Source organism: Anser brachyrhynchus (assembly GCF_964034855.1).
Source record: "Anser brachyrhynchus genome assembly, chromosome: 1".
Classification (NCBI taxonomy): Eukaryota; Metazoa; Chordata; class Aves; order Anseriformes; family Anatidae; genus Anser; species Anser brachyrhynchus.
Window position 1 is genome coordinate 37,218,446 of NC_137694.1, and position 26,902 is coordinate 37,245,347.

The 26,902-nt window shown below is 39.7% G+C and overlaps 2 protein-coding genes and 1 long non-coding RNA gene across 3 annotated transcripts; 1 reads left to right on the forward strand and 2 right to left on the reverse strand.

The window, feature by feature from the left end:
• Positions 1-12,865: 12,865 nt before the first annotated feature.
• On the reverse strand, positions 12,866-17,378 carry LLPH (LLP homolog, long-term synaptic facilitation factor). The gene is made up of 3 exons (XM_080575811.1): positions 17,250-17,378; positions 16,951-17,133; positions 12,866-13,487 (listed from the first exon to the last, which is right to left on the reverse strand). The coding sequence occupies exons 2-3, from the start codon at positions 17,129-17,131 to the stop codon at positions 13,324-13,326; spliced, it is 345 nt and encodes a 114-aa protein (XP_080431937.1). The 5' UTR covers positions 17,132-17,133; positions 17,250-17,378; the 3' UTR covers positions 12,866-13,323.
• A 50-nt stretch (positions 17,379-17,428) lies between these two features.
• Positions 17,429-25,162, reverse strand: TMBIM4 (transmembrane BAX inhibitor motif containing 4). The gene is made up of 7 exons (XM_080575810.1): positions 24,986-25,162; positions 23,382-23,490; positions 21,987-22,092; positions 20,389-20,422; positions 19,382-19,499; positions 18,828-18,873; positions 17,429-18,259 (listed from the first exon to the last, which is right to left on the reverse strand). Exons 1-7 carry the CDS (start codon positions 25,080-25,082, stop codon positions 18,053-18,055), a joined length of 717 nt encoding a protein of 238 aa, XP_080431936.1. The 5' UTR covers positions 25,083-25,162; the 3' UTR covers positions 17,429-18,052.
• A 92-nt stretch (positions 25,163-25,254) lies between these two features.
• Positions 25,255-25,646, forward strand: LOC308187644. The gene is made up of 2 exons (XR_013944836.1): positions 25,255-25,394; positions 25,482-25,646. It is a non-coding gene; the product is annotated as an uncharacterized lncRNA (long non-coding RNA).
• Positions 25,647-26,902: the final 1,256 nt, after the last annotated feature.

Sequence of the window (26,902 nt, forward strand, 5' to 3'; positions counted from 1 at the left end):
GCATGTGGACCATGGCCACCTGGTTAACAGAGCTATGCTGCAGAAGACCAATACTTCTTATCACGGCAATACCACTCTCAAATCTGCCCAACTATCAGATAGTTGGCATCCTGACTTTTCTACAAGGCAATCAATTACTCTGAGTAGAGAGAGGAAAGGCAGAAGAGAAATCACATGAGGAGGATATGGGAAGTACTGGTAGAGAAAGAAGAGTCTCAGAGAAAGGCCTTCTGCGAGAGCATCATACTTGATTTTTACTAAATGTGTCTGCAAGGCAATCAGACTCATCTAAGTCACTGTTCAGCCTCTCAAGCATTTGCTCATATGATCTCAAACACATAGTTGTGTGTCTCACTGAATGAAGCCCCAGCCCTGCAAGTATTTTGGGCGCAAGTCATTATACAACAAAAAATGCGTTCCCGAGCATTACAGGGTGAGGGCCTAGGATGGACTTGGCCTTGTGCTGAAGTACTTTGCTGAACCAGATAATAGTAGTATTACATTTCATAGCGTTTGATAATAAGACATCGTGTAATGTGATGCAGAAATTAAAGATGAGAAAGGAACTGAAAGTTTACCTCTCTAATGAGGAGTCATACTGGTAGTATTAAGGTAGATGCTTCCACCTAGTGACTTATAGTAGTAGCTTATAGATTTTTCCTTCAGGAAGCTGGATGGCAGTTGCAGCAGAAAATACTAGTATAGAAAAATATCATTCATCATTTGTAGTCAATAAGAGATGCAGAAACTTACTTTACAAAGGGAATCTATACATTCAAATTTCAGCAATACTCAGAACATCTTTTCTGCAGTCAGTGCTAGCCCAGTGCACACAAACTGATTCACCTCTGGATAGATGGCCACCCCAGTACTTCTGGTTGTTCTCCTCGTCCTCCTGCCCTCTGCAAGCCAACACACAGCAGGGGAGGAAGGATATTTCCCAGTGAGGGGAGGTGTTTCTTATATCCTGGCAATACTGAGGTCGCTAGAGCTGTGACTCCATTAAAGGTATTGCCAAACTATTCCTTCACTTCTAAAACACAAGAGCTGAATTTTCTTGTATCCCTCAGCAGTGCAAATGCACACGGTCTAGGTCTGGCTTGCCAGTGTGTTACCAGCAGCAGCTTCAGAGCCCAGTGCTTTCTGCTCTACTCCAGAAACCCTCAAACTCCTGAGACTTTACACACACCTGCATGTGCAAAAGTTACTGACTTGAACCCTTACAGCAACACTAAGAAAAATAACAAACTACAAAAAATAGAATTGCTTGTAAGCTTCAGTAAGCTTGTAAGCTTTGTGCAGTAAGCTTCAGAACCCCAAATTTCAACAGACATCATTAGGATTTGACGTTTAATGATTCTTTACAGTAAACGGGGAGAAATAAGTCTCTCTCTGCAAGAGACAGAATCTGCTGCTGCTGAACAGGCACCTATCTGAAATCAATCTCTTCCACATCAAGATGGATTCTGAATCTTGTCCCTCCCCAGAACATTCAGGACTAACAGAAGATGTCAGCTCTTCCAGAATCCACAATCCAGGTGAAGCTCTGAAGAGGGTTGGCTGCTCCTTATATCCTTCCTCCCCCCAAAATGCAATAATCTTGCCTTTTCAGGCATAGGCAGCCCCATTAATGCAGTAGTTTCAAGGTTAGTGCTAAAGATAATCAGCTCTGATTAAACTGTCTGACATAAAGAATCTGAAGTTGAAGCAAATGAATGCTGCTCTGGTTTCCCAACTGTGCTTAAGGATGGGCTATCAGTCTGTACCAGAAACACAACTATAGCCATATATATATATACGTATATCATAATCATTATGTAAGTGAACACAAGTGCCCAACAGAGAAACACGGAAGGAGGTTTTGGGCAGCAAGTGGGTCCTTTTGCTTCACCGTATTGAAGTTAGGACTCCTATTTCTATACTTTTTCCCTTCCATATTCCTGATTTCTATTGAATCTCATTTTTCTTTGGCTCTGGCTTTACTCCCTGTGGTAATTAAGGACTGACCTGCAAGGCAGCAAGCAATCTATGCTGAGCAGATAAGTACAACCTTATCTTGAAGCTTGTAGTTTACCCCTTTGAAGTTAAACGAGTATCTATGTGTTTAGCTGACTTGGGACCTAAAATAGCAAATGCATGGCTTTGACAGCAGAATTGAACGACCTCTGCTCCCCTAGGCAAGAAATCGAGGGACAAAGGCAAAGAAACAGTTGAAAATTGCTGGGGAAAAAATTAAAGCTCAAAGTGGTATGTCTAAAAGTATGACAATTGTAAAGAAGAAAACAGATCTACTTGTTTTGGTAGGCAGAGTGTAATATAGTTTCAGTTCTTGTGGACTTCTGTAACAAAGCTAATTCCCTTGTTAGAAGGCTTGGTATACTCCCACCATTTTAATATATTCCTTTTCTCTTATTGTATAGCTGTAGTCATCACAATGTTTATGGTTTTGCTCGTATGTTCTCTCTCATTTATGCTTTACTGAACTGACATATATATTAACATCTCACTTGTTAATAAACTCTGGTAGCTAAGTCACTGCTCTAGATCTTGTTGAAGTTGTAAATGAGGGAAGATGCTTTATCATCTGGCAATTTCTCGCCGTTTCATGTAAATGAGTTCTTAATCTCAAAATGTAGAAATAAAACAGCAACAACCACCACCACCACAACAAAAACAAAACAAAACAAGAACAAAAAACAAAAACAAAACTTAGCAAAATTGTAGGTCAATAAGATTCTTACTATTCATTTCAATTACAGCTGGGAAACATCGGAAGCAGCCTTATTCTATCAGCTGTGTAGGTAAACAAGGGCTTTGGTCATCACCTCCCCAACACCCCTAAAGTTCCTCACCTTTGGTGATCACAGCCCTCTAAGCTACTCAGCAGTTGCACAGCCAGGTGGGACTATGTCACTCACCCCATCAGAAGCAGGTTGGGTCACTGAGTTGACTCCTGGGGAAAAGGTGAAGCACTTCTTCAAAGCTCTTTTTCTCTTAGATTTATACTGTGCTCAAGTTTTATCTACAGTCAATGAACTCTCTGTATTTTGTTAAAGAAAAATATTTAAGTTAAAACTACTGTGTGAGTATGCACACATACATGCATTCACACGTGCACATGCAAGCATATGTTAAGTTTTATTTTTTTATATGGTATAATCTCTAAAAACATCATATAATTTATTGAAGTGCAGAAGAGACCAATTTTCCCTTCTCTTATTCTGACAGTTTCTCTCTCGTCCCACATGGTTTATATGAATGATATTTATAACGGACTTGTTTTGATCTGATATAGCCCCAGTGAATTTACTGCTGTTTCTACCCCACTGTAACTGAAACTGACAAGAACCAGAAGAATCTGCAGTTTTATTTTGGGCTTTATAGGTTTTTCCCTCACTCCCTTTTCTCATGCCTGGATGGGGTTGGCAGCTAAATAAGACCTGTGCATTCTACAATGATAGATAGCAGTTAGGTTGCAGGATGAGATGAATTGCTCCTTTGACCCAAAATAGGGTCAATTTCCACCAGCTAATAATTGTTTAGTCAGGAAAAAATACATTAAAAAGTGAACAACGGATTTTTTTGTTAACAAAAGAAAACAATCTTTCCCATGTAATTAATAGTTGTGGTGTTAACAAATAACATAGGCTGCACATAGTCAATGGCTTACTATTTTAAATATACTGCTGTATTTTCCAAGAAGTTATAGGATTTTGAAAAGAGATGAGCATTTCTGCTTTGTTGAGACAAACATATGTTTCTGTTCCTGTTAGGATTTCCTCCCTAGAATTACATATGAAAATGAAACAACTTGCCTAAGTGCTCTGAATGGCTCAGAGGAAAGATAAATAGGATTTAGATTTCATCCCGCTAAGGAGGAAAGCCATTCAGACACTCACTTGATAATTAAAGTTGTTATTTTAAGGTAAGCACTTGGTAGTTACAATCAATTATAAAATTGCTTTTAATGGTCTTGCTTTTGATCTTCTCAAAGGTATTTTTACATGTTAATACATATTTGCTAATTGCAAAAAAAACACAATCCTATTTCACAAATAATTGCAACAGAACCAAAAAAGATTAACTGAAGGCTTATGTCCTGCGAGCAACGTGCTCCTTTTTATCAAGTTTTAAGTTATTACGAATTCAGCTTCACTGAAGTGCATGAATGAAACTGCAAGAAGCTGCGCTCCCAGTAATTCATACTAGAATCTAAATGCAAGCTCTTTTTCAGAAAGTATCCACATTTATTAGCAATCACCAGATGGGATCCCAGTGTAACCTCAGGGAAGAAAACTAATGGCTTTCCCATCGAGTCATATTTGGATATGATCCAGTCACTGTTAACATATCCAAATTCATTAGTAGCCACTGAATCCAAGCCCTGTTTAACGCAAAAAGATACTTGGGAAAGATCATTTTGGAAATTATTTAATTTCCTTCCACAGCAAATTCACATTATATCTAAAAGCAAATGAAAGCTCTGGGTCCTCTGTTTCTTATGAAACAATCTCTGAAGAGATCAGGGCAGACCAGAAGCTGCATTCGTTGGTTTATATCTCTGTGTTAGTGAGTTTTCAGACAGAAATAAGATCCTAAAATGTAGAGATTGTAAATGAAAGAGGACATAATCTAAAAATGCTTTGTTTCAAACGTATTTAGAAATTGGAATTACATTATTAAGAGCTTTGCAAAAACTTTTTTTTTGCACATTTTATTTTAATTTTTTGTTCTTTACTGAAAGATAGACTTCAGCTTTTCTGTTGTGTTTTGTTGTTTTCTTTTTATTGTTGTTGTTTTTTAAGCTTTGTTTCCAGGCAGAAACATCAGTATATCCATTAACTGAAAGTTGCCAATTTAGTTACAAAATACATTTAATTTATTTGTATAGATTTTTGCAAATCAAATCTAAATCTAACATATTTTTTCGTGTGAATCTATTTCTCCAAATGAAGCAACATTTATTTTCTTACAACCTAAATATTTTTCAGTTTTAAATATTAATCCATAAATTTGTTCAACTGTAGCACTGTGTATTTGTTTTATAACTTACTGTTTAAAGAAACCTTGTTTTCCATGTCTTTATTAAAAAGTGAATCTTGAACTTTTAAAATGCTTTTATCCCTAATTTTGTATTGGCTTGTTTATATCTTACCCCTGAAATACATAAGATTTTATTTTTTCTCAGCCTCAACGATAGCTGCAGGAATAGATGCATTTGTTGTTACACTGTTTGTTGGTATACGAGCAAAAATTGATTTGTATGCATTCCTAAAAATAAAGCACTTTTTGCGTGTGTTCTAATACATATAAAACTTTTTTTTTTCCAGTTTAAAAACTAATTCTAACCTAATGCAAACGGTTATCCTTTTTGCTGTTTCTAGGGTTACTTTTAGAATTTTTAAAAATCCAATTAATTTTTAACCATGTAAAACTGCTGTTTTAAATTATTGCACATCATTACATTTGGACAATGAAAACAACACAGGCGTTTTTACTTGTCTCTGGTCAACTTCACTTTTTGGTTTCCCTGACACAATACCTTAGCTGAAATCACCACGTGGAGATTTTAAAATCCAAGGGAAAAAAGCAAATATAAAACAACTCTCTTTTCACCGAGTTTCTGAATTTTTCATTAAGGCATCTCGGTTGGTTGATAAAAGGCTTTTTAAGAACCTTACTTTGAAAAACAAAACAGTATATATCAAAAAGAAGTTGCTCCCTTTATATTCTTCTCTGAAGAAAAAGGATAGGTTTAAGGAAAAAAACAGCAACTAGATTGGGGAAGCATTCACATCAAGGAGCAATTTTAGTGTATTTTTAGAGGATAACTGATTATCAGTGAAAATGTTAAGTGATTTTGCACATTTAAATGACACTCCTCATTGATACAAAATATCAGTCAAAATTTTAGCAGTTGTCCTAACAGTTAGGAAAATGGTGAGCCTGGAAGTGCTGGAAACACCCCCCAGCAAAAGCATTTTCCTGCAATGAATAAGTGCGCAAGTTAAAAAAAAAAAAAAAAAAAAAAAAAAACGAAAAAATATTGTCTGGGGCATTGCATTGCGATGCCTCGCAACGATCCCTGCCCCAGGAAGGCGTTCAGAGGCTCGCTCAGCTCCCTTCTGCCGGCAGCGGGGCAGGGCAGGATGAGGGCTGCCCCGGGCTCCCGGCCATCGCTGGTGCCATCTGCCGGGCAGCATCTTCCACAGCAAGCTCGGCTCGCTACCCACAGCACCGGCACGGACAGGCTCCCAGCTGCATTGCTCCATGGGGAGAGGCTCAGTCTTCACATCATCTTTCCCAAAATGCCCAGAAATGGTCTGGTTAGGGTCGGCAATAGCGCGTTTACGGGGAGGTGGGCTGAAGCCGATAGCTCGTTGCAGCCGCGTCGCTTCGATTTGAGTCGCTCGCTGAGGAGGTGATGCCACTGAGCACCACAGCAGACAATTTGGGCTCTTTTACTGCTGAATTTGGATGATAATAATGTCATGGACACTGAGGCGGTGATCAGGGAAATTGTTTGAGAGGGAAAGTATGGGCTGGCGTACCTTGCTTCCGCCTCCTCCTGTCACCATCACCAGTCATGGAAGCACAGATTCACTTCTCATTGCTGGGAGCTCTTTGAGGACCTTGTTGAAGAGTTAGACAAAAAGGAATAGGAAAAAAAAAAAACACATCAAAACAAACAAACAAACAAAAAACATTTTCCATCTCTAAGTCTGCACGAGTAGCAAGGAACAGAAGTCTGGAGATAAGCTCTGATGGCTCATGATAAGGACGCGTGTTAGCTGTTAGCATCGTACTGGTTAGCTAAGGAAACAACTGCAAATGGCTTTGGTTTGTTTTTAAAGCTTTATAACAGACTTTCTAAAATGTTGGACACTTGAGGGGCTTAGCAAAATAGTATTCATTTTACATACCAAGCAAAATAACAAAAACAAGAAATCCACATGCAACTTTCTTCCTTGTGAGGGAAAAAGAGAAAGCCTTGTGCGTCACACACACTCAGTAACCTCTTTAAAAGGGATGGATAAAAATGTGTCTGTATGCATATACACTGTGCCCTACATTGGAGCAATGCTCCCAAATGTTCTCGGATCAACAGACCAACATAGAATCTTTACCATGGATGATCTTACACCCTAATCTTGTGCTTAAGGAATTACATTTTTTTTTTCTGTTCAACGCTGTAACCACCAAGGCTATGATGAGCCGTCCGAGGAACTACCTGGATATGGACCAGATTTTAGCAGCAGTTGCTCTCATATAAGCTCATCTGGTGTCATTTTTCACAAGAACTCACACAGCCTTAAGAATATTTAGGAGAGAAAAACAACCAACGTGTCTGAGGGCACTAGGCTGGAGCAGCCCAGTTTGCAGCTCCACTATCAGCAGCCCATGAAACCTGGTGCCGTTATCTCTGGCTTCCTTCTTTGCATCCTCTGACACCACCATCTTCCAAGAGGTGCAAGAAGTTCAGAAAAAGTAAGGTATTTTTTGTTTTGTTTTGTTTTGTTTTTCCGATTATGTCTCACACATACTTTATTTTAAAATATATTTTTGAATGTACTCTTTATATGAAATGAACTTAATTTTGCATTTTGGGGTAGGGATGTTCAGTAGTAGTAGTAATAATCATGATATAAAATGGTGTCTCTATGAGCTGACACACAGTTCTCCCTCTAATCCTTCACAGAAAGCTTTCATAATGAGCTGCAAGACAGACTGTGGCTCTGATCCACTCTGCACTGAGTTCTGTGATGTTTTGTAGAAGCAGTACCAACAAAAATTAACTGGAAGGCTTCAAACACCAGGCCAGGAAACACAACCAATAGACCTAAAACGTTTTTGCATCATACATGTACTTTGTATAGGACCCTCAATACACAATCCTCTGCTTCCGTAGGACATAGACTTCCTAAAATTTCAGACATTTTATTTCAGACCTTTTTATATCAATATATATTTTTCATCAGAAAAATAAAGATTTGTGACAGTGAGATTGATTGGGAAGCAATTGGGAAGAAGGAAGGACAGTGCAAAAAATCATCCTCTTCCCATTCTGCCTTTTGTTTTCCTTTGAGTACTGCTGCTGTTCATAAGTGAAAGTTGAAATCAGAACATTGATGGAGCATAGGAAGAAAATGCATGGTGGGAAGAGGGGAGTTGTCACAACTGTGTAGTGTTTATTAAATTGAAGAAAGTTGTCCATTCACTCTCACTTTTAGCTCAGGGAAAAAAAAAAAAAAAAAAAAAAAAAAGGAAGAATAATCCCATTAACTATTTCTCCCAAAGCAGTAAATAATAAATTGGGCAGTGCAGCTGGAGAAGGGAGGTAGGAAAGTTGAAAAGAAAAGCAGAAGAGCCGCTTCCTGCAGCAGTGAGCTATCAGATGGCTCAGTCCTCCCATGGAAACTCACCCTTAGATAAGCCAAAATTGATGGCAAAAATCTGGCCTGTCGAGAGCAATTCATAGCTGTTGTTCCCAGCTCTCATCATCCCCACCACTGCCCTGACTTGATTCAGATCATGCCACCCACAGGGGCAGATTCCTTTGTACCTCTCAGATCTCTGCATTGCTAAGACTGTAGTCCTATAATCACTAATACCAGGTAAATTCACACTACGAATCTGATATAAATCAGATTTCCAGCTTCCATCACATTCACTAGAAACCATGCAACACTTTAGGCTGCTGGATGAAGTTAGCATAGTAAAAGAGATATCCAGTGTAGAAGAAGGAGGGCTACATTAATTTTTTCTTAATAAAAGTGAGCTTTGTTCCCAGTCTTGTATTGCCTCCTACTGACTACGCTCTCTCTACAGTATGACAGTTAACTGTCCCAGACAGGAAAAAAAAAAAAAAAAAAAGAGAGAGAAAAGTGGAATCTTTTAAGTATATTTCAGCTAGACTAGTTTAGACTAGTTTCCCAATCCACTTGACTACACAATGCAGAAAAGAAGGTGTCCCAGAGCAGAAATGAGTGACCAGACAAGCCCAGGAACTGCATTACCACCATTCAGGCCCAGTCAGCATGGGTTCATGAAAGGCAAGTCCTAACTGACCAACCTCGTCTCTTTCTATGACCGGGTGACCTGCCCAGTGGATGAGGGAAAGGCTGTTGATGTAGTCTACCTAGACTTAAGCAAGGCCTTGACACTGTCTCCCACAGTATTCTCCTGGAGAAGCTGGCAGCCCATGGCTTGGACAGGTACACGCTTTGCTGGGTTAAAAATGGGCTGGACGGCTGGGCCCAGAGGGCCCAGAGGAAAAGGATCTGGGGGTGTTGGTTGATGCTCGCCTGAACATGAGCCGGCAGTGTGCCCAGGAGGCTAAGAAGACCAACAGCATACTGGCTTGTATCAGGAACAGTGTACCCAGCAGGGCCAGGGAGGTGATTGTCCCCCTGTATTCTGCTCTGGTGAGGTCGCACCTCGAGTACTGCGTTCAGTTTTGGGCCCCTCACTGCAAGAAGGAAATCAAGGCCCTGGAGCGTGTCCAGAGAAGGGCTACGAAGCTGGCAAAGGGCCTGGAACACAAGTCTTATGGGGAATGGCTGAGGGAACTGGGGTTGTTTAGTCTGGAGAAGGCTCAGGGCAGACCTCATTGCTCTCTACAAGTATCCGAAAGCAAGGTGTGAGGAGCTGAGGGTAGGCCTTTTCTCACAGGTAACCAGTGATAGGACTACAGGGAACGGCCTCAAGTTGCGCCAGGGGAGGATCAGGTTGGAAATGAAGAGACGTTTCTTCTCAGAAAGAGCAGTCAGGCACTGGGACGGGTTGCCCAGGGAGGTGGTGGAGTCACCGTCCCTGGGGGTGCTCAGGGACATGGCTCAGTGGGTGACAGTAGTGGTAGGAGGACGGTTGGACCAGATGAGCTTGGAGGTCTTTTCTGACCCTAATGATTCTATGATTCATCCAGTGTGAGACATCTGCAACAACTCACTTTAAACCCAAGTCCTGCACACTAAAGTGCAGACCTTGTCAGCTTGTCAGGAAACTGTCTATGTGACATTTAGCAATTTGCTAATGAAGTCTTTATACTGTACAAACACACATTTTATACACAACCATTTCCAAAAAATGTCAGAATTTAATTTCTTCAGTTCTGACACTTACACTTGCAGTGCAAAACTCCTATCGTATTTCCCCTGCCTTTCCTAGCTCCATGAAAAACAGGTTGCATAGGTGGCATAGAAGGTAGGTGGCACAGTTACAGTAGTAGGAAGTTGCAACAAAGCAGTTTCATAATAGTGCAGTTAGATACACACACACAGAAAAAAAACGTACAGAAAAAAAACCACCACTTCTGCCAATGCCATTTCAGTCAGACTTTTAGACTTCCATCAGTTGAATCAATTGCAACTTTTTCTCCCAGAATCACAAGCTAAAATCTTTTTTCAATAAAGATCAATAAATGGTGATGTGATATAATCAGGGTGCTGTTTAGAGGCAGACAGCTTACTTAGAAAATCCATGTAAGGGCTTTAAAAATATGTATTTCAGCCAAAACCTATCATGTTTAAATTGCAAAGAAACAAGAACTAGGTTTTCATCAACTGATCAAACAGAATGTTTCAGATTCAGCAATGTAAGCTGAATACTCAACAATTAAAAAAAATGGCATTCGTGTTCACATATATATATATACGCACAGCTACTCAGGGATCTAAAGCAAATTTCAAATACAAAACTGCAATAGCAACAAGGAGCATATGCTGAAATGCTAGAAGGTAAAATTTCCGTGCTGCGTTTGTGATGTAACTTGACCTCCGAGGTTACATCCATGCTGCACGCTTAGCCAGAGTACTGCTGTCTGTCCACAAGCGAGCCTTAGCCTGGATTACAGATCCCAGCCAGCCAGGCTCTCCAAATCTGTCTGTCCCACAGAGAGGTCTGCCTCTCACCAGAGCTGAGATGTCAGTCTTTGAACACATGGAAGTTCGTGGTGCTAGGCTAAGAGCTGCCTTCCAGAAAAGACGGGGGTTTATTCCTTTCTTATCCTCTGCTTCAGTTCAAAAATCAAACAGGATGTCTTAAAATATCTGTAGTTTAAGTGAACCTGTTTGACTTTATCCTCGACACCATGAAGGAAATACCTCACACAGGCAGTATTGTTTCAGCTGGTAGGAAGCAACTGCTAAATAAAAGATGACTGCGGGGTCTGCTGTCTCTCATTTGAGACTCAAATCCCTAATCTGGTCACAAAAGTAGTAGACTAATACATTTGTGCAACAAAGCTCAGGGCTAGGTCATAAAAGCAGAAATCTAAAAAGCATTCAGTTGCGCAGATCATTTTCTCTTTCAGAGGAAAGAGCAGGGGCAGAACTGGAACAACTCCAGAGAGGAGAGCATAAGGCAAGTACAGCAGTGGCGGGCTTGATTAAGATGAGAGACAGAGTATGGCTGTGCACCTAGAGAAAGAAAATAAACTGACTCTGAAGTCGTACGTTTAATGGAAGTACTTTGTCAGTTTGATTATCTCCACTCAGGAAAAGCAGTCTGCTTTCCCACCAGCCGCTGCTTGAAAGTAACCCGATTTACAAACAAGCATGTCAGAAATAGCACTGTGCTTACTCTATAGAAAAAAAATTGTTAGCACTTAAACCTAAAAAACTCCCCTCCACAACTCCCCAAAGCACTGCACACACATTAAGCAGAATAGAGCCAACAGCATTAAAATGGTAAAGAAACACAAAGTGACAGCTCTTTCCATTTTCTAGATAAAAATAATGATGAATCTAATGAACATTTTCCTCCACATTAATCAAATTTAAAATAGTACTAATGTAAATGCTAGCATATTTGATACTGAAATCTAGGCCCAAATATCTAGTAAAACAAAGAACTGAATAAAGAGCAGCATCTACTTTTTTTTGCAGAGGTATTATCAACTTCAACGAAATATTTTTAAAATACAAATATAAGTTGTTAAAGGATTTTAATTTGGTACGCTTTGATCTACGTATCTTACCAAGACTCATTAACTGTCAGTGTATGTGAAAACAGATGATATATTGATATGTCCTCCAACATCTTTGTAGTTCTTTGCTTCACCTGAGCATTAGAAGAGTATTTTCCCTCAACACTTAACAATCATAATAAAAACAAAACATAGTTTATTTTTTCCAGAAAAACTAAATTTTCAGGCTGAGTAGTTCTTAATGGACTTCAGTACAGAACACTACTGCAACTACTTTTGAAAGGCTAAATCCTACTTCTTGTGTCCAAGTTATCACACACAACAATTTCTGGGCAATTACAGAACGTGGATCCCACTTTGGGTGAAGTTGTACAAAGGTTGTGCTCTGTATCAATGCAGGGTACTTCAACAGGCAATACACAGCAAGACTGGTACTGTAATTACTTCCATCCTTGAAACGAGAGACATTTTAAAAACATGGGCTTTCTGGGCAACTAATTCTTGCATCTGTCATCACATGTTATTGCCAAGTAATATGCAACCAACTGTAGCTAATGACATATAAATGGCATCTGTTACGCAATCCTGCAGTATTTTATTCTATGCCCACATTGTAAAGCATGATAGATTACTGCCATTCTAAGAGAAATATAAAGCTACTGAAAATACATGCAAAAAAGTAAATCCTCATTTACTTTAATAAAACTTGGAAAATGTTTTAGAACTTCTTCCTCAGTCTGTGTTTGCATTCACTCGGGTTAACAACAAACGAATCAGTTTTACTTTCAATTACTTAGTTCCTACAGTATTTAAGTTGCATAAAGTAGTGAAAAACTTTGTTTCAATAACTTTCTCTTTGTGAATTTTTAAAAAATGCCATGCCAACACTTTGTCTTGAGTTTTACATTAAAAAAAAGAAAATTTCATGAAGCCTTGATGTTGATTTCAGTGTGTAATCTCTTTTAAGTTACATATTAAGAGGCTGTTTTAGTTAATCACTAGACGTTACAAGCAACACAGATCAGCATGACAAAAAGTTATTTTACAGAACTTAAGAGATACAGTGAGCTTACAGAATTCTTTGGTAAAATTTACTAATAGAAAAATTACATTGACAAGGACAACAGTTCAAGACCATTTACAGCTTCTTTTTTTTGTAGCATCCATAAAATAAAAGATGACCCCCCCCAAGAAAACATATAACCAAACATTTAGTCTATTCAAAGGCACTTGCTTTTTTGCATTGCTTTCATCACTTGCTGGCCTAGCAGTCTCTTCAAAGGTTCACGCAACACAATAAATCATACTCGGTGGCCAAATACAGAAGCATCGTGTACTTATTTAGGATATTTATTATGGAAAGTAAAATATTCATGATCTTACAAAGTTCTTCAAGTCTACCGGGCTCGGCCTTTGGCCAACTTTGATTTTTTTTTCTCTTTTAAGCGCTGTGCCCTAAGCTTCTTTTTCTGCCTGGAATGCATCCATACCGGGTACTGTCCATGCTGGTCTAGGAGAGTTTTTTTGTTTCGTTTATTACCTATGTCCATTTTGCAGTCATCTGGAAAAGAAAGGAATTTATAGTGAGCAAAATACATGCATCAGTTTCATAGATGCTATTTTGTTACTAGATTCACCAACATGATAAAAAGATCTCTATACACAACAGTATTTGTGGACAGAGAGATGAAGGCTTTGTACATTGAAAGTGGTTTCCAAGCCAATACAACAGCAACCCAAGAACTTCAACAGCTGATAGTAAATATGAAGAATTTTCCCTAAAGGCCTATGTCTGGGCAAAGCACCTTATTCTTTAGTCTGCCATCTGTTCCAGCACTGTGTCTAAAAACATTGTGTGTGGTCTCCATCAAAAGCTGCAAGCATACAGGAAGCCATAGGCTTACTGAAACATATGTACAATTAAACACTTTTTATGATGTAATGCTTAAGATGCAAGGAAATTCTAAAAGTTAAATTGAATGGAAGATGAAGACAGGTAAAGAGAAGAATAAAGAGAAAAATCTCTGAGAAATGCAGTGAAGGTATAAAGCATGAGCCAGCAATGCTACATTTGCCTCAAAAAGTGAGCACAGGATCAAGTTGAATACAATTAAGAGACAGAGAGGACTAATCTCTAGGATCAGGACATTGTTAAGTATAGATCTGAATACTACTGTGCTATTAAACTTCAAACTTGTTTCCAACCTTCCATGTGCAACTCTAAAAGCTTTCTGATGGGCTTTCACGGAGAGGAAGAAGATTTTTTATGCGCAGGAGCCTTAAAGATGGGATATGAATACACGTAGTCAGCAGAGAATCAACACAGGGGCTTATTGCTGCCTGCAAAGGGTGATCAAGCCAAGAAGTCCCAGCTCCAGAGATGTCCTAAGACATCAGAGAAACACAAGGCCTGCTGAACACTGCTGTTCTGCAAATGCCACAGAAGAGCTGGCCTGTCCCAGCCCAGAGCTCCAGATGTTGGGAGCAAGAGCTAGAACGTGGAGGGGAGGAAGGTTCTGAAGAATGCAGAACCACACCAGCTGCTATTAGTTGGCAGTTCAGGTGGCACTCATATAAACTGCTGCATTAGATTGGCGGTTCAGATGTGATGCTACAGCATCAGGTTTTTTCTTCTAGTAATAACATCTAAAGGAAAGCATCCATAGCACCAAGCAGCACAGCACAAGTCACACCTTGCAAAAATCTGTTCAAGAAATAAGCCATCGCTCTTTGATAGGCAAGCTTCCCAAACAGAGCAACAATCACAGCAAAAGAACAACAGAGCGAAGTTACAAACTAGGTTGTGTCCACACTGGTTTGTTTGAAATCCCTTTGCTTCCAACCAATTAATTTGTGATTTTACATGTAATTAGGGTACCGTTCATGGATTTCTTTTAAAGTTAATCCACCCCAAACACAGAACAGATACAGGAAAAAGAAAAAAACAACACAACCCCGCCTAAGTTTCTTCTCTGGATTCCTGTCCTGTCATACTATTAAGGTTAATCTGTGACATGAACAGGCTTGTGACTGCAAAAAGGCACTTCCATAATAAGCATCTGCTGCAACATTAAATGAAGAAATACTCCTGGACAGACTATCGGTTGTTTACATAACGTGACATTTTCATCACACTTTGCAATCTCAAGGATGCTGTAGGAATCAGTAAGAGGAAGAAACCTACTGAACAGAAGAGCGGTCCACGGACACAAAGAAAACCTACCAAAGAGATTAAAAAAAAAAAAAAGAAAAATAGAGAGAGAAAAGGGCAAAAAAAGCTATAAAAGTAGTTAATTGCAGCAGACTCAATGGGTATGATTATGTTGAAAAATCTGTGCATGCCCATAAAGTTTTAAGAACATCTACAAAACTCTTTTTGACTGAAGGCTAGCCAGACCTTCCATTATTTTTTCCTAACAAAAAAAATTTGTGAAAAAAAATCTTTTGTAGTATGTTGTGAGAAATACCTTAAGGTAACACAGGAAAATATCCCTAATACACCCACATACCTTCTAAGGCTGGAAAATTATTCACCTGTTGGTTATCTATGGGAAGTTTAAATTCTAGATTAAACCTTCTGCCTACACTTCAGTCCTTCATAACATTTTGCAAAAATATGAATTTCTTAGTGTCCACGAACAGTTCATGCTGAAGAGTCCTCTCAAAGATAGCATTATTTTCACAAAACTTACAACTAAGTATTTCCAAGGCTGCTATCTCTCTGTAGATGCTGAGTGAAACTTGCCACTGCATAGAAAAGTTGCCAGCAGATTTGGAAGAGTGTGCAGGAATGACATAACCAGGCACTTGATTCAGAAACTAGGTTTAAGACAGCAATGTTTCCTGCATCTTCAGCATCAGCGAGCTGATGATGTTCCAAATCATTTTGAAAATTCAATCCTAACCATCTTGTAAGGAACAACTTTTACAGCTGGTTTACAGAACCAATGAGAACCATAGAAAAAAATACAATTCATACTCGATTCTACCCTTAACCAGGTAATTATTTTTTATATATCCTCTATTTCCATTTTCAACATAGTTTATAGGCTCTGCTGTTCAAATTTATAATCCTTCTCTGTCTTTCCAAATTCCTGAATCACTGACAAAACTGCCTGCATGACTGACAGTCATAACCAGTATTATTTCAAATCCCTACTGTGCTGTCTCAAGAGATTTCTGCATCCCACATAAAAAGCTTACATTGGCAACTTTGTAACAGCTTACACCGCATACACTAGAAAAGAAAAAAGGGCTATGACTTAGTTTGGAGTGCAGTTTTGGAAAAAGGTGGTGTGTTTCTGACTCCTGTCCAGTACACAGCTACTTAAAACCTTTGCTCCCAGTTTCAGAATTATTTAAAGATTACATTCTTTTCAAGGAATGGACAGGAAGGTGGCATTACCTGTAGATGGCTAATGCCATGCACTCCTGCACCATGTGCAATGTATTACTAGCATTAAAAAAACAGGGTCCTTGTTACCCATACCAGGGCACAATATATTTAAAAACAATAAATCACTATCTACGACAAGATATCTACAAAATAATTTCAGATTTAGCTCCAGCTTTATATATTTCATATCATCCTTAAACCGGAAAGGACGGTATGTCCTATCTCAAGCTTAACAGCAAAGATAACGCTGTGATTGGAACAAACTGCCAAGGAACCCTTGCTCGCTTGATGCTTTTGCAGAGATCTCTCCAAAAAAACTTTAAATGAAGTGCTATTAAGCCAGCTCCACAAGTGATTGGATGCCCTGAAGCCAACGTTGCCAATGAGCAGATTCAATGACTTAATAGCCACTTAAGGCTTTGGAGGAGAGAGATTTGGCTTTCCAGGTCGAGAAGAACACAGTAGAACTGATGACGGCGGTGGAAAGCGGAGGAGGAGTCACAGAGGTCTGCCGGGGCGTTAGGCTGGTCGCAAGATAACACCCGGTGGGAGGAAAAGGAGGGGGGGGGGGGTTCAGCTGGGGAGGCAGGGCCGTGCCCGGGCCGCGTGTCCCAGGTCCCCATCTCACCCTGCTGCTGGAGGAGCTGGGCGGGGGGCAGCACGGCCGCCACCTCCTTCACCTCCTCCATCACGGCGTCGGCGTCGACCCGCAAGAGGCTCTTGAGCCTCTCCAGCTCCTTGGGCGCGTTCTTCTTCCTCTTCTCCGCCCGCATCTTCCTCTTCCACTTGCTCCGCAGGCTCTTTGCCATGGCTGAGGGGAGGGAAGAGGGCTCCGTTAGGCCTCCGCTGCCGCCCCCAGCCCCCCCCCCCCCCCCCCCCAACGGCCGTAACGGTCCCAACGGCCGCGCCCTCCCCCCCCCCGCTCACCTCAGCCGCGCACGAGGCCGGTGCCCACCGGGTGCTAGGCCGCTCCCGCCGAGTGCGCAGGCGCGGGGCGGAGCTGGCCGACGCGCCCCAGAGGAGAGTCACGTGATTACCCCCCCCCCCCCCCCCCCCGCGGGTGTTCCCGTAAGTCTCCGAGCGCGGGGTCAGCTGCAACGACAGGCTGAGGGCTTCCGAGTTTATTGACAGTTAACGCACACAAAACGGCAGGATCTACCTTCAAATATTTCCAAACACGGAAAGACAGGCAATAAATAATCCTTAACACATGAAGAACCCTTTCGTCTTCGTTCTCTGCCAGCTCGTGTAACAACCTGACAGCTCTTGACAGAACGCTCCCCTCACGGACAGCATTCCCCTTCACCACACAAAAACTACAAATTTTAACTTAACAAAACATTGCACAACGATAAACTGGGACTGCCTGCATGCTTTCCACTTGTAATCCCAAAAGGAAACGTTCCCAGCAGCTACAGAACAGCAGACAGAGGCTTTCTAATAGCCTACCCTGGATCAGAAATTGGCAAACAATTTAATAACGAATTACGTTGAGTGCAAATTAAGTAATTTAAAAAGTGATTGAAACAGCTACACCACGTTAACTAAATAAAATACATGTTCTGGAGAAGAACTTCAGCGACATGAAAAGCCCTGCCCCCCGAAAAAAAGGGATCAATACTCATGGAACGACAGAGCAACAGAGATTCAGTCTCTTTGCAGATCATCCAAGCCAACACTATTTAGGTACTGAACTTTATACATGTGATAATCAACCTCCCTCCTTCTGATTATTTTTTGTTAAATGCCTCCAGTGAACGCAGCAGGTGTAGGAACAGATTGATGATGTCCAAGTAGAGATTGATCGCAGCCAATATGTACTCTTCGGGGGATAATTTGTGCATCAGCAAATGAGTGTCATAAATTATAAATGCACAGAAGAGAAGTGCTCCGGCAGCAGCAAACACCAACTCTATTGTCTCACTGTAGAAAAACAGCTGGAGGCAAATGAAAGAGAAAAAAACTGTAAATTTCATTTTCTTTTTAATATTAAAATCTCTGTATAAAGATACGCTGCGCATAAAACATGGATACCTACTGCCTTTTTACTGTTTTATACATACAAATATGATACTACAATGACTCTTCAATGTTCTTATTCCATGTAGATCCCAGCCATACAACCTCTTAACTAAGTGAAGTGCCTTCTCTTACAAGAAAGCAAGCTCTGGTTTCCAAAACAGTAACACCAGGAGACAAACTAAACAAAAAAAATCCAATTAAAACAACTCTCCCTCCCATTCTCTCACACAAGTAGTGCACCTCAGCTGAGAGCACTCAGTTCAAACGCCACTTTCACATTAGTAAGAACAGCATCCAACAAAAATTTGAACTGGAAAGGAACAGTTAAAAGATCACCAGCATAATCTACAACAGTAATGGATCCAGCTAGGACATTTTTTATTAATATCTTTTGGAGCATTCAAAAAGTTTTAGTTATACTAGAAGTTATTACAGGATTTACATGAAAGAATATTTTTTGACCTCGAACATGAGGTATCTTACCCTCAAGAAACCCGAGAAGATTAAAATCCACAAGCAAGCAAAGAGCCTGAAAAAAAAAATAAAAAATTAAACTGTGAGCACTAACAATATTTTTTCTTTTAAATCTTACTTAAAGTCTCTAAATCTCTCTTTGTATAAAACCTCCTCACAATATATTCAGCAAATAAACATCAGTTCTTAGATACCAACTGTTCACTGGCAGCAGCAGTACAATTTGGTTCTACAGAGCTGTCAAAAGTTATGTCCTAAATTTACTGGTATATTTGAAACAGTTCAGTCTCAGTGAAAAATCCACATAAATTAGTTTCTTCGTGTAATATGGTTATAAGAATCATTACTGCAATAAGGACTGCTACGCTGAAAAGAATTTCTTACCAAGAGAGCAGAACTGCATAAAATTAGTAACTTAAGAGAAACAACACCCTCACCATTCACTTGCAGCACGCTAGCTCCTATTGACCTGTACTCATCATTATATCTGCAAAGCTTGCTTTAAAAAAGAAAAAACTAGCTAAACAAAACAGACACAAAAAGTCATTGATAAGACAACATACCCTGCTCCGAATTTGCTGAAGTCTCTCTTCGACTGCAAGGTATATGCAGTCAGTCCAAGAAAAACAGCAGCAGTGAGAATAAAGGCTTGCAAGACGATGGACACATCATAGAAACTCACTACAAACCGAAAAAGCAAACTGTCACTTAGAGAACACTATCCCATATATTTGCTGAGTTATCTGTTGCAGAAACAGAAATTTAAACTTTCACAGACAAGAAAAAAATCTGAACTGTTAGCAAAAAGGATAAATTATGCCTAAACTTGTCTTTGCACTTCAGGATCATGATCATATGATACACAGACCTTTGCACTAGCTAAGTTCGACATTCATGGAATATCTGCAGCTTCTTAAATAGAGATAAGAACAGATCTTCCGTACCCCCAGAAAAAAAAAGGAAAAAAAACGTATGTTATACCTTGATGTGTAAGAATTTTTTGATTAGGTTGCAGGAAGGAAAAGATAAGCGGGTGGAGCCTTTTTTCTGCCTTTTTCCGTATTCTCATTTTCCCAAGTGATTTTTTTTGACTTTTTGTCTACAGGAGACCAGAAACCACAGTGAAGAGGTTTCAGCTTACAATGGAAGCTATAGTGCAAGGTGATACCACAACTTCTCTGCATACCGCCCCATCTCTACCCTGAGAACCAAGTACAAAACTCTCCAAACCCAAAGCAGTTCCCTCAGAAGATGAAGAAGGGGGAGATGAGGACATTTTCCTTGCAGATCAGCCCTGCTGAGAGGTGCCTTCCAGGAAAGAGCACTGCTAGCTGTTCCAAAAGAATGGATGGCACAGCTCAATCCACGCTTATCCAGTTTCAGCCCCGGACCAGAATGCAGCTTCCTCCCTTGATACCCCAGGTTTTTACTAAACTCACAACATTATCATTTGAAATTGTTAATCATCTTAGTATCTCATTTAGGAATCTCAGATGGCAATTAGTAAAACATACTGGATTCATTATTCAGTTCATTTCAGGAACCAGAAAATAGGATGGCTATCATTTACCTGTAATAGCAACTGTCAGTGCTTCCAGCAGGGTCTACAGAAAAAGTAAAAACAAAAAATTACAATGATAAAAAAAAACAAAACACTTGGAGGCTTCACGTGTAATAAGATCCATTATGTAACATAACCCCCATATGTGTTACATTAGCTCTCCAGTTAAGTTTTTATACATTATAACATACTTAATTTCCAACAAGAAAATGGCAATTGTTCAGTTGTACTGTGCTGGACGTTGCTGTGATACATAAAAATAATGCAATATAAAGTGAAAATGAATGACAGACAGCCACTACAGAAAACTGCTATTTAGGTCTTCTACTCAGAGCACACACTGATCTTACCACAGTTCTTACAAATAGTTCAAGGGGGCTGTAACATTTCTCAGACCTGCTATTAGAAATGATCTGTTTCCAGCTTTCCGTACACTTTTCAATATTTGAAATACTTTCATTGAACACTCTTAATATCTTATTAGACAGCTAAGTGTCTGTGTCAACTTACTCCTCTCCCCAGTCTGCCACTAAAGCTAAGTTAAAATCAAATGTACTATTGATGTCTGGGTCAAAAAAAAAGGTAATTTGAATTTAAGTTTCATTACAAGAAAATAAGAGAACTATCCATGGCATGAACCAAGAGATCATATCGAAATAACAGCGTGTTTAACCCATATTTTGTTTAAGCCAATTTATCGCATGCAGTTTTTAATCCTTCTATTCCTACACAATGTAATACTCAAAATTGTCATGCCATGAACTGCCACACCACATTTGGTGAAACTATTACTTCACTCCCCGTTACAGCACTTACTGTCCTGAAAGACAGGAGTGAGTCAGAATACAACCCTGTAACAATTAAAAACACCCACCCTTACTTACACAGCAAACCTATCTTCCCATTTTATGACAAATACAACTTAGGCAGATTCTAAAGCATCAAATTCTGATGCTGCTGATGTGACTTCCTTTCATCAGACTAATTTGCTACATGGTCCAAAATATCCAGGAGCAAGTTAGCCCACATCTACAGATTTGCAACATCAAGCAGGAGACTGAAATTTGAGGGTAGTGTTGTTTGACTTGCCTGTGCTGGAAACATTTTAAGAGTTTAGCATCAAACAGAAAATGATGAATGAAATAAACACATATGGTGGGTTATATTTGGGCCTCTCCTGGAGGTTGTCCATTAAACAAATATGGCAACAGGAATGCTCCCCTTCTTTCCTACTGAGCAGCTGCATAGAAACTAACAACAGAACAATAAGAGCAGTGATATATATATATATACACACACACACACACATATATAGATGTAAAAAAAAAAAGGGGGGGGGTGGGAAAAGAAAAAGGTTTGCTCAATCTGATTTCAAGCTCTAATGCTCTTCCTGAAAAGATGGTAGAAGAACTCTGAACTGGAGGCTATCTAGAAACAACCTGTGAATAGAACCTCCAAAAATACCCTATACACTTGTAACTCATAAAGGCCTGAGTTATCTTCCAAGGAATACAAGAAAAATTCCTACTACTAGCTTGATTTAAAGAGTTCATCAAAATGGAAGGTACTCTAACGACTATTAAAATTGAATTTATATAAATACTTACAAATCCAAAAAGTAGGTATAAATTAACAGGATGCTGGTGTCTGTAGAGGGTCAGTGCTAAGATTATAGCCAAAGATCCAAATACAGATATCAAAAGCAAGGCAGGCCTGTAAAGTTTCATAAAAAAAAAAAAGGTCATCAAAATTAAGATAAAATACTTGGTAGACGTTAAAAACAGTTTATATAAAACAAACTTTTAAAGTGATCACCTACACAAAGATGCTGCTCCATAAATCCAAAGTAAATGTAAAGCAAGTTTTACAGCAAAACTGTTCTAAAACATATCACCATAGATTATCAGTTAAAAATAGTACAGCTACAAGTAACGATAATTTTTTCATGCTGAAGCTAGAGATTGCCCAGGAATTCATCAAGTGTGTGAAGAGGAAAATCCATCTGAACTCAACTAACAGTTTTAAAGTATATGTAATATTTTGCCTATTAAGAACTTCACATCCAAGGAACTGTGTTGCCTTTTTTTTTTTTTAAATAAGCACCTGAATCCAACACACGAGCATTAACTGTGCCAAAGAAACCAGGTCTGACTGGCAAATAAAGCTATAATTAAATCATTCAAGAGCCCTCCTAGCAAAAACTAGACTAAAATCAAACACAAAAGAACAGGTCTAAATAAGCAGGAAGATTTTAAAATAACACATTTAATTATAAAACTGTAGCCTTACAAGCTCTGCTGCATATAATACAGCTTATACAGGAACTCATATGGTGCTAGATCCTCCTTTTTTATTAGGGCTATAAAGCGAAAGTAGAAGCAAAGATTGCAAGTGTACTTGGAAGAAAACAGAAACTGGACTCAGTGCTCTCTTCCTTTCCCCAGTTGTTCTTTTTTCCTGTTTTCACCACAGTTTGATTTTGAGACTTGTTTTTTTTCCTCATGAAAATTATGAGGCAAAAAACAAAACCCACGGGAATTTTAGAAGACTAATTTACAGGAGACAAAGAAAGAAACAAACAAACAAAAAAGCAAAGAGTGGGGGAGGAGTGAGAGGATTAAGAAATGCTTCAGCTTTCTGGAACTGATACATATAAACAACAACATTCCAAATAGATTCTAAGAGCAGATACTTAGACCATAAAACAAGAAATGTCAATAATTCAGATGTTCGACACTAATACATAGGTTTTCATACTGCAAATAAGCACTATTACTAAAGTACTGATTAAAATAAATTTTAATAACAGCAATTGAAGTAAATTTTAATAATAAACTACAGAGAAAAATGTCAGAAGAAAAGTTATGCTGTAATCAGGTTACAAAATTTCTATTACAGAATTACAACATTGTGTGAGGAGGCATACAGGAGTGCTCCAGAGCAACTACAGAAACTATACTTAACACATTAATAACACACTGCCATTTCATTTTAGTATTTACCTTTCATGAACAAATGCCTGTACTCCAGTAGAGTACAGAAAAATTGCAGATGTGACTGTGGTCAAAAGAACTTGAATGGAAAGAATGCTGTAGACTTTCCGCAGAAAAGCTAGAAGAAAGAAAATAAAAACGTAATCAACTTTCACTTACACTTAAAAAGTTCAACAGTAAATCAGATACAAATTTTCTGTTTGATAAGGAACCATTAGAAATTCTTTATTCAGTGAAAAAACACAGAAGAAAATAGTAATAAGCTGTTTCCCTTAAAACACCAATACAGTATTACAGCAAGATTATGCTTTTTCTTGCACATAATTATATAAACAGCAACAATGATGACAAGAAGAAATAATAATAAAAAAAACATTTAGGAAGAATTTATTTCAGACTTTTTTTTATAACTACATCTAATCTCACTATGAAAATACTAAAAGTATGCATTCTTCATCGTGTTCCTGGTATCTAATGGATGTAAATGAAGAAAAATCAGCTTGGAGGTTGTGTGGAGACAGAAAGAGCTGTAAGTATTTTAAAAGGCGAAACCATTACAGTAATATCTATTTAATTGACCTTTTGTCATATTAGACATAACTTATCATCATTTGTGACTGGCGTTGTACTAGATGGATACCTACAGATATAAGCTGCTAAAAGAAATTTCTCAATTAAGCTAACAACCTTTATAATTCTTGAATAAGAGAGTGGTTTAGGACACTATGATATGGGATGTCAAACGTATTTCCCACTCTAAATGGAAGGAGACCAAGTCTATTAGGTAAAATGCTCTGCAAGGAAGAATAGGCTTGCACCGAGAATCAGTCAATCCTTAATAATACAGATTAAACAAATTTAAGAGCACACGCTAAGAGACACTAAATTAAGTTCAGCAGTGCTGCTGCAGCAGGCAAAATTAAATATATTTGTAAGCTATGAGGGACCAGACCCTACTTTGCTGTAGCACATTGAACAAACGTAGGTAGCCTGTCAGCTAGCCTGCCCTTCTCCCCACATTACTAAACACGTCAGCAGTTTTGCTAAGGACAATACCGATTTCATATTTGCTACGGCATCTTTTAATTTCCAAACAAGATAAAACTGTATTTTAATAGAAAGGGATCTCCTGTTTATCAGAAATGTCTACTAAAAAATTCACTGCGTGCACTGTTTTTATTCTAAGGTGTATACAATAACGCTCTACCTATTTCAGCAAGTAGTGGTGATGAAGACACTTAATATAGGAGTATTCAACGTATTTAAGACCTGAATGCGAACAGCAAAGCAGCATTTCATGGCCAGTGCTATGGCCTGACAGCACCCAGACGCTGAAGCTGAGGAGACAACACCTGAACACCCCTCACAAGAAATTACCCGCCCTCAATTTCCGGGTTAAACTACTGTAACTAATTACAGGCTCCAGTTTTAACACGCATACTTTTTACCAATCTGATTTGGGCTTCAAAATGCATCGCTGTATGGGTTTAACCCCCCTGACAAGAAGAGCTACACGCACCCCCACCCCACCTAAACGCCAAAACGCGCCCCCGGGGAACCAGGGGCCGGGCCGGGCAGGGCAGGGGGGGCCCTTCCTCGCCCCCAGCCCCTACCCATGCGGATGTGGACGCTGGCCGAGGCCACGTTGCTGCCGTAGTTGAAGTCATCCTCGATGGAGTTCCGCGGGTAGCGCTGCTCCGACGCCGCCATTGCCGCCGCCGCCCTCCTCCTCCCCTCACGCAGCAACGGCCGCAACGGCCGCAACCGCCCCGCTGCCGAGCGCCGAGCGCCTCGATGGCGCCGAGCGCCGAGCGCCTCGATGGCGGCGCCCGGCCCTTCCCGCCCGCAGGCCCCAAATGGCGGCCCCGGGGGAGGGTGAATGCGTGGCTAGGCAGGGAGCCCCCTCGGGACGAAGTGGGGAGCCCCCGAGTTTGGTTTCTACACGGGGGGGTCTGCGGGATCACAAAAGGGTTGGGTTTTCTGTGAAAAGCCCTTCGTTTTGCCGTCGTTTTGCCCGCCCAGGTCTGCCCTGCTGGAGATTTACGATGGCTCGAGGAAATACTGTGTTTGTGTCTGTGTGAAACTCAATTTCCTGTTGCTATTTTAAAGTCTGACAGGTCGTAAGGGGAAGCTCCAGAAACTGAAAAAATCATCCCTTTTACTGATCTTCACCTCTGATTCATCTCCATCTGCTATGTGGAAATTGTTCTCCAGCAAATCCATGGCTACAAATATATAGCTGTGTTCAGCAATAAATGATAAAAAAGGCTTTGGGAGTGTGTGTTCACTATCACTGTACACCGCCCCTAAAGCCATGTTTAACTTAGAGTCATATCATAGAATCATTAGGGTTGGAAAAGACCTTCAAGATCATCTGGTCCAACCATCACCCTACAACCAACATCACCCACTAAGCCATGTCCCTGAGCACCACATCCAACCTTTCCATGAATAAATGTTTCATGCAAAGTAGAATCTGGTTCAGGCTTTCTCCTAGCTATATGTCTTATCCTTCAAAGTGAGTTCAGATCAGTTAAACAGAGCTCAAAGATGCTCAACGTTTCTCAGATATGTTTTGTACCATTAGCCTTTGTATGTGTGGAATTGCCCCCAACAAAGCTCCTCAAGATGCTAATTCCCATTTAGGGATCCACAAAAAATAAGGGGGTGGTGGGATGGGGAGTGCAAACTGTTATTTTTTGACTTGTGAATATTATCAAAAGCCTTCCAGGGAACTGAAGTGATAGACATTTTAGAAATGTATGTAAAAGGTTCAACTCAAATAAAGTACTTTTAAAAATTGGAAAATAGTGGCCTCTACTGTACTCAGATTCTCAAGGGACAAGTAAATAAATTATGTGAGTCTGTGATGAAATAATCTTGAACAAAGTTCTCCTACTGAGCTGACCTAAGATATTACATTTCAATTACAGATACAAAAATTATGAACATTACTGTATATTCTGTGAAGTATTTATGGTTTTTAAAATTTAATTTTGCATTTTTAGTTGCTGTAGAGTAGGATCTGTCAGCTTTAATCCTGAATTTGGAGATTTATGCGTTGCTTGCATTGCTGAATAGTAACTGTTCTGAAATAATTATGCTGCCTGCTTTCTTGTGAAATCCTTTGCTCTTCCAGTGCTAGACATTACTGGCCAGCGTTACCAGTGCTCCCTGGTGCAAGTCCGCATAGAAGCCATCACCAATTAGAGCCCTGCCATCCCAGGTACTGTCCGTCACCAGCAGCTGCCTGCTCAATTCGTGAGTCAGCTGCGGGGAACATCGCTTTGGATGCACGCAGCTAGAGGTTTATATGCTGCAGGCCAGAACACTTTGTAGAACAGAAGAGGTTATTAATGGATTTATACAATAGGGGCTTATTTGTGGCCTCAGGCTTTTGAGTTGGTACGAAAAACAGGATCATTATCAGTATTGCTTCCAAGCCTAATTAAGCAGTTGTAACCTAAAGTGAGCTGAGAATCACCAAGGTGCTGAGATATGGTGAAACTCTTTTTTATTTTTCTTCAGTA